The sequence below is a fragment of the Arachis ipaensis genome, chromosome B7, assembly GCF_059453495.1.
Source record: "Arachis ipaensis isolate K30076 ecotype BB chromosome B7, ASM5945349v1, whole genome shotgun sequence".
Lineage (NCBI taxonomy): Eukaryota > Viridiplantae > Streptophyta > Magnoliopsida > Fabales > Fabaceae > Arachis > Arachis ipaensis.
Genome location: NC_142442.1, coordinates 14,614,853 through 14,623,144, shown reverse-complemented (window position 1 = coordinate 14,623,144; position 8,292 = coordinate 14,614,853). Strand labels below are relative to the sequence as shown.

The following is an 8,292-nucleotide window of genomic DNA, read 5'->3' as shown; positions in this document are numbered from 1 at the left end:
TTAGGAAGTGATTGGTAACATGGAAAGAAATGAGGTTGCAAGAGTGAAGGTCGCGGTAATAGCGGCGTGTCTTTTGTTTTCATTTGCATTTTTTCAACTCAGTAACATGGTAGGGTCCTTTCTCCATTCATATTTGTTCTTTCTTTTCGTTATTACCATTTGTTCTTCTTTTAAAAGAAAAAATATTTTACCCTTTTTTCTTTCCTTGCTCAAAATTTTTTAGAACGATAAATGTTATTCATAAAACTTCTTTTTATTAACATATACATACAAAATGTAACCAAAAAAAAAAAAAAAAACCTTGAGTGGTATAAAGTAAAAAAAGAAAGATAATGTATATGAGTCAAAAATTGAGTGGTATAATCTACAATTAGGGAGAGTTTCGTAAAGTTAATTATTGGAGAGGTTAATACTATGAATAAAAAATGGTGAATTAATATATAGACTAATTATATATATAATAAGGATTTGGAGAGATTTCATTCATAATTTTTCTCCTTAAAAAAAAAACTAAAATATGTATTGTTTACACTTTACACTAAATTTTTGAATTATTTATTATTTATTTATTATTATTATTATTATTATTATTATTATTATTATTATTATTATTATTATTATTATTATTATTATTATATACTAGAATATTATTTTTGCGATCTTTTTTTTTTCTTAAAATTTTTGTATTGTAATTTTATTTTTTTTCTTGTGACATTATTTTTTATGATGATGTTTCTCTGATAAAAATACTTTTTAAAAATAAATTTATTAATAATTTATATAAATTACAAATAAAATCTCAAAAAAATTAATTTATATTATTATTTAATAAATTTTAATTTTTAACAAAAAAAATATTGTATTGTGTTCTAAAATAATTTTATTAGGAGTCAATATGTCCCCTTTTTTTTTAATAGAGATCCTCTTGTCTTTTGAAAGAAATGGACAAGAATATAATTGAGTATTTACTCTAATACTCTTATTCATAACATATGACTTTTACTCAATAACATTTAATATTTTAGATTTTTAGTTATTTATACATAAATTGCGGTTGGATATTAAGCATTTTTCTCTTTTGTACAGAAATCGTATTAGACTAGTATATTTTAAGTATAATATTAAAAGTCTAGTAGTCTACTATGCTGCCACGATTTATATATTAAAAAATAGTGAATTTGTGAGTAAATAGTGACCAGTTACCACAATTTATGTAGTTTTTTTAACCAAATTTTTACTTTTTTGACATCATGCATATTATTTACAGCATGCGGAAATCATTCACCTAGAGATCATCACACATTATGTATAAATAATTTTGCTATATTATTAATAGTATTTCTGTCAACTTTTATTTATAGTTGTGTTTAATGGAAATGTTTTTGTGGATGTTAATAAAATAAAGAGTACATAAAAAATATGTAAAGATAATAAAATTATAAAAGAATAAAAAAAAAAGAATTTTATTGATGGTTGAATGATTGAAATTAAATTTAGGAAAAGTCTATGAACCAAGAGGTTATCAGCAAAAAATTAAACAAAATCATATTAATTTATATTAATAATTAATTTTAAATTTTTTAAATTTAAAATTTAAAAAATTTAAAATTAATTAAGTAAACCTAATTAAAACCTATAAAAATCTTCATCTTCTCTCTCACATTAACCTACCAACCTCCAACAATCACACACACAGACCTCTCTCTCACCAATGTTGCTGGAAGTGTCAGCGACTTCCATGCTCTCCGCGACGCCCTCAATTGTAGGGACCGCTTTCGAGGGAGCAGTCAAAGTGGCCGTGGACCTTGTGCTTTTGAGGGAGCAGTCAAGGAGGGTAAGCTCAAAGAGTGCCCTAACGTCAGTACTGTCGCTGGCGAGGGCGATGAAGGGTACCGTCGCTGGCGAGGACGATGAAGACGGAGACATAGGCAGAGTTGTCCTCAGGGTTCTTGCCGTCAGGGTAGAAGTATATGGCCCACTGGTACCCTCCAACGCTGAAGGTCTCGCTTGCTATGTGCTTCCCAACTCCGATCCCCTTCGCCAGAGAGTAACCTTTGATTACGAATTGTGAGAGCCATTAATAGTTTCCGTCACCGACCGCGAGCTCGTCCAATTGGCTGGACGGTGCTAACTACTTGGACCAGGAGACGGTTGATAATTTTCTTTGTAATGTTTGGGAGAAAGCTGATTCCATTGTTTATACGAGGATGTTGCTCTCTGCGTTTTAGAATATTACGTGTCGTTTTGATGATTAAAGAGATTACAAACTATACAATTATAAAAAAATATTCATTTAATATGAAAAAAAATCATAATACTTAACAAAAGAAACATCTAATTATATTTTAGCAAAATAATTAAATATCTATAAAATTTAAAAAAAATATAAAATTTTTAAAAAAATAGAGACATTCACATTTATAATACAAAAAAATTCGAAAAATATATAAAAGAACATCTATTTAGTATAAAAAAGAAGAGAACAACTAGGGAACCAAAAGCATATCAGCCAAAAATCAGCCAAATACCTTTGGTGAATTCAAAATCTTTACGAATTAATATATATGGATGTTTTTTCTGCTAAGTATCAGAATGTTTCTTTTTCATGTTAAATGGATGTTATTTTATATATTTTTCGAATTTTTTTGTATTGCAAATGTGAATGTCTCTATTTTTTTAAAAATTTCATATTTTTTTTAATTTTATAGATATTTAATTATTTTTGCTAAAATATAATTGGATGTTTCTTTTATTAAGTATTAGGATTTTTTTTTCATATTAAATGAATGTTTTTTTATAATTCGTATAATTTGCAGAAAATAAAATTGTTTAATTTTGTATCCTTTGTTTTATTCAACATCAACAAAGTCTTATTTCATTTAAAAAAAAAAAAAACCCGCCTTGCTGCTATATTGTGTGCGATGAAAGCAATGTATTTGTCACTAACAACAATGGCAACATGGCCAAGATTCTTGCCGGTCGAAGGAGATATATGGGTCACAAAAGAACTATCAGACCAAATGCCAAGAGGCTTAGCACTCTGTTCGTGGAGCGGCATCAAATGGACTGGGACACTTTCGCCGAAAAGGTTAAGGCATCTCAACGAGGATTCATGGGAGAGCCAGATGAGATCAGGAGGATTCATGGGAGAGACAGATGAGATCAGGCCTGGACGCGGCGGCACCTCCAGCAACATTGGTGAGAGAGAGGGGTTTGTGTGTGTGGAGGTGGGTAGGTTAATGTGAGAGAAGAGAAAGACTTTTATAGATTTTAATTAGGTTTACTTAATTAATTTAAATTAACATGATTTTGTTTAGTTTTTGGCTGATTCCTTTTTGGTTCCACATACTTTTCCAAAAAAGAAACATTATGATACTTAGCAGAATATATATTAACTCGTAGAGATTTTAAATTCACCCAAATATATTTGGCTGATTTTTAGTTAATTTTTGGCTAATACCCTTTTAGTTCCCTAACATTGTTAATGAAATTATAAATTATAGTTTCACCTTCATAGTTTATAATTTCAATTATTCAACCATCAATACAATTTCTTTTCTTTCCTTATTTTTTTTAATCGGAAAAACAATAATTCTGCACTCAGATTAATCCAACTCAGCAAAAAACAATGTTACAGCACATGTGCCATCTCTCTTGGAAAATTTTAGATGTCAATTGCAACAAAGTATTAGAAAACTAAATGATATAAATGTTCTATGTAAACCTCTTCTACACTGTACTTGTAGATGAGGATTTTCAGCACCCTCTATCAATGAATGAAACTACTTTGTTAAGCCCTGGAGACACAGTACTACTGAGTCCTCACTTGTGTCGATCGAAATTGTTCCTTTGTCCTACCATAATAGATAGCTTCCTCCCCTGAAAAGGTGATGAAAGTCCAGCCAAATGGCGATCCACCAACTACATATGTCCCTTGACCACCTTCTTCAGCCAATGCCGTAACCTTAATTTCAGATGATGCCCTTGAGGTGAATGATTTCTCAACTTGAATCTGCTCTGGAGACTTCATATGTTGAGGCTGCTGCTCTTGCTGTGTTTTGTGATCCAAGTTTTGGCCATCTTGCTTATACTTTGCCAACGAAACTGCTTCTGCTTTCATATCGTCATATAACTTCACAACAATCTTCAATTGTTCTCGAATTTCTCGGGATTCTTTACTACTTTTGTAGTCGGGAGTTCGTAGAACCTGTATGAAATGGGGGCGAAGGTCTGGAATAAGTGCGCGAATCTTGTAGTAGTTGGAAAAAGAATCAGATTCGAGAGGCCTCTTCTTCGTTGAAGAAGGAATAGCAGCACCCCTCGTTGTTGGTGGTGGTGAGGGAAGAGGAAGTTGTGAACTTTGAGTTGTTGGTGGTGCGGAAGAAGCAGCAGCAGAAGAAGGAGAAGGAGAAGTTTCAGGTGCTTTTGGTTCTTCCATTGATGTTAATACCATAATAAAACGGAAAGAGTAAATAAAGAGTACGGAAAGATAATAAAATTGTAAAAGAATAAGGAAAGAAAAGAAATTTTATTGATTGTTTAATGATTAAAATTATAAACTATAAAGGTGAAACTAAATATATATAGAGCATTCGACTATAAAAGATAAAAGCAAATAAAAATAAGATAAGAATAAATAAAAATAAGATAATAATAAAAGACTAAAATTATAACTGAATTTGTGCATTATATTAGGTTGAATTTGTGGGCTGTGAGACTTTTTTATTTATTTATTTATTTTACCGAAGATATGGCAAGATAGGAAACTCGAACCCGCAACCTCTTAATTGAGTATGAGGAGTCTATGCCATTTGAGCTATTACTTATTGGCCTGTGAGACTTTTTTATTGTTGTTATGGGTTGAGGACTTGAGGTGGAATAGTAGTTTAATAGATGTATCTAATAAAAATATTTTTTTATGATTGTGTCTAATAGAAATATCTTTATAAATATATTTTTCGGTGTATTTCTTTATACATATGTTTAAAATATAATAATTAATTATTATTGACAATAAGTTAACAAATAATATATTAGTATCCTATACTTTTTTTATAAAACAAGAAAAACATTCATGTAGATTTAACTTCAAAGACTAATGGCGGCGGCATTGGTGGCGATAGAAGGCCCAGGCAAAGGCGGAAGTAGGCAGCCAGCGGGTCGAGTGAGTGGACGAGGATCGGAGAAAGATTGAGCACATGAAGACCACAATTATTGTAATGACAACGAAAAACTCCAACCAATGCTCGGTGGTGTGGGTGATGGAGGAGGAAGAGGAGCCATCCTCTAAACCTATTTGTTATTAGTTTATCATAATTTGAAACTGTGGTATTTAAACTCTTCTCATTTTTTCCTCAAAATAACATTTCTTCTCAAGAAAATATTATTGTTTCTTAATTACTTTCGCTGTCAAACAATCTTTGAGAGTTCGGAGGGATTTTTCTTACATTTTGGGTGAGTTTGAACTATTATAATCACCATTTTCAGCTACCAAATTAAAGTTTGAGAAACACCAAGGCTTAAGTAAAAGATAGAGCTAATGTACAATTTCTTTTTACTCATAAAGGGAACTACGTACTAATTGAGCTTGTTTAATTTTATTAATTTCTTGGCACTTCTAATTTTTTTTTTTTTAGTTTCTTTACGGTATCCTTCCGTCCGATAAGCTAATGATTAATTCGTTGGGGATCGGAGTTTTATTTAAGAATTTGTCATTGGTCAATAAGTTGCTGTATATAAAAGACGAAATTCGAACCCCCAACATTTATTTAAATAAACAAATGAATTAACTATTAAGTTAACCCAATTCAATCTTTTGGCACTTCACGATTTAGAGTTTAGACATATTAATTATTAACGATCGGTATATGCTTCTCATCAATGAACAACTCATAATAGCATGGAATAGTTATATATGTAATTTTTGTTTCTATTAAAAAACATGGATGATGACTTTTTAATAGCTAAATTCGTGCAAGTAGATATTTATACTTAAATATCAAGTTGATATTTATACTTAAAATATAGGGTATCAAACCCCTTTTTAATTAAATTCTAATAAAATTTTTTGTCTGCTGAGATTTAGATTAGGTATTTTAACATTAAAAGATTAAAAATTATCTTCTAATATATTTTGGCTATTTCATCCTTCTTATAAGACCTAGAATCTCATATATAGTACTTGTTTTTATCATAAACTCTGTTTCAAACTTCAAAATGAAGTTTGGCGATGAATATTAGACTCCTTTTTAAGTGGTATATTGATGTTGCTCTAATTAGTATTATTATTACTACTACTATTAATGTTTTTTTTTTTTTTACAAAAATGTTACTCAACATATATTTTTATATTTTTGACTTTTTATCTTTTACTCAATAAAATTTAATATATTAGATTTTGTTGTGAAATAAATAAGGAAGCGAAATAAATATAGAATAGAGAAGTATAAATATGCTCTTATTTTATTATAATAATTTACTAATATTATATGTTGTAAGATATGTATATATTTATAAAGAGAAAGGGAGATATGTATATTAAAGTGAGAGAGAAACCCTAAAGAAAAGGAAGGATTATTATTGTTGTGTGTTGTTATAAGCCTCTATTTATATGTACACATGATGACATTTTTTTAAACTATAATAAATGGAGTTAAGCTTCATTGAAATAGGCATCCACATCAGATCTTATCACAACACTCCCCCTTAGATGACTGTTTAGGATTATTACCTCATTAAACCTTATTAAAGAAAAACCAATAAAAAAAAATTTTAGTGAAGGAAAAGGAGTACAGTATCCTTTAGTGATGGGGACTACCTCATTAAAAACCTTGTCAAGAAAAACCTAATGGAAAAAAACCTTACCAAGGAAAATAGAGTACAGTCTCTCCCTCTTATCGACATCAGTTGATGTCTCGAAATCGGCACATCTCAATCTCATGTACCAATCTTTCAAAGGAGGATTTTGGGAGTGACTTTGTAAATAAATCTGCCAGATTGTCACTTGAGCGGATCTGTTGGATATCAATTATCCCTTGATTTTGAAGATCATGAGTGAAGAAGAATTTGGGAGAAATATACTTTGTTCTATCACCTTTGATATATCCGCCTTTAAGTTGAGTAATACATGCTGTATTATCTTCAAACAGGACAGTTGGAGCTATCTTCTGATCAATCAGTCCACATGATGATAGAATATAATGGATCAAACTCCTCAACCAAAAACACTTGCGACTAACTTCATGTATCGCTAGTATTTCAGCATGATTAGAGGATGTTGCTGCAATCGTCTGTTTCGTGCACCTCCATGATATAACTGTACCACCATATGTGAATAGGTATCCTGTTTGAGATCTCCCTTTATGTGGATCAGACAAGTATCCAGCATCTGCATAGTAAACTAATTGTGACTTGGATCTATATGAATAAAACAATCCCATATCAACCGTTCCATGAAAATATCGAAATATTTGCTTGATTTCACTCCAATGTCTTCTGGTTGGAGATGAACTATACCTTGTTAGTAAGTTCACAGCAAATGATATATCGGGTCGTGTATTATTAGCAAGATATATTAGCGCCCCAATGGCACTAAGATATGGTACTTCTGGACCAAGGATATCTTTATTCTCTTCTTTAGGACGAAATTGATCCTTCTACACATCCAAAGATCTTACGATCATTGGGGTACTCAAGGGATGTGACTTATTCATATAAAATCCCTTCAAGATCTTCTCTGTGTATGTTGTTTGATGAATAAAGATCCCATTTTTTATATGCTCGATCTGCAGGTCGAGACAAAATTTAGTCCTTCCAAGATCTTTCATCTCAAACTCTTCTTTTAGGATTTTTATAATTGTTGGAATCTCTTCAGGAGTCCCAATGATATTTAAATCATCAACGCACACAGCAATTATAATGAACCCAGATGCAGATTTCTTTATGAAACACATGGACAGATATCATCATTCTTGAATCCATTTTTGGCCAGATACTCAGTAAGACAATTATACCACATTCGTTCAGATTGCTTCAGACCATATAAAGATCTTTGCAATTTGACTAAGTATAACCCTTACGAATATTCATTGGATGATTTAGATATCTTTAGTCCTTCAGGGACTTTCATATAGATATCCCGATCTAATGAGCCGTATAAATAGGCTGTTACCACATCCATTAAATGCATATGCAGTTTATGATATGCAGATAAACTGACCAAATAACGCAATGTTATCGCATCCACTACAGGGGAATACGTTTCTTCATAATCTATACCGAGCCTTTGTGAAA

At 30.8% G+C, this 8,292-nt stretch overlaps 1 protein-coding gene across 1 annotated transcript; it reads right to left on the bottom strand.

The window, feature by feature from the left end:
- Positions 1 to 3,811: 3,811 nt before the first annotated feature.
- Positions 3,812 to 4,438, bottom strand: LOC107608292 (uncharacterized). The gene has a single exon (XM_088494350.1). The coding sequence runs from the start codon at positions 4,436 to 4,438 to the stop codon at positions 3,812 to 3,814; it is 627 nt and encodes a 208-aa protein (XP_088350476.1).
- Positions 4,439 to 8,292: the final 3,854 nt, after the last annotated feature.

Coding starts and splice junctions, on each gene's coding strand:
- LOC107608292 (XM_088494350.1), bottom strand. CDS start 4,438: ATGGAAGAACCAAAAGCACCTGAAACTTCTCCTTCTCCTTCTTCTGCT.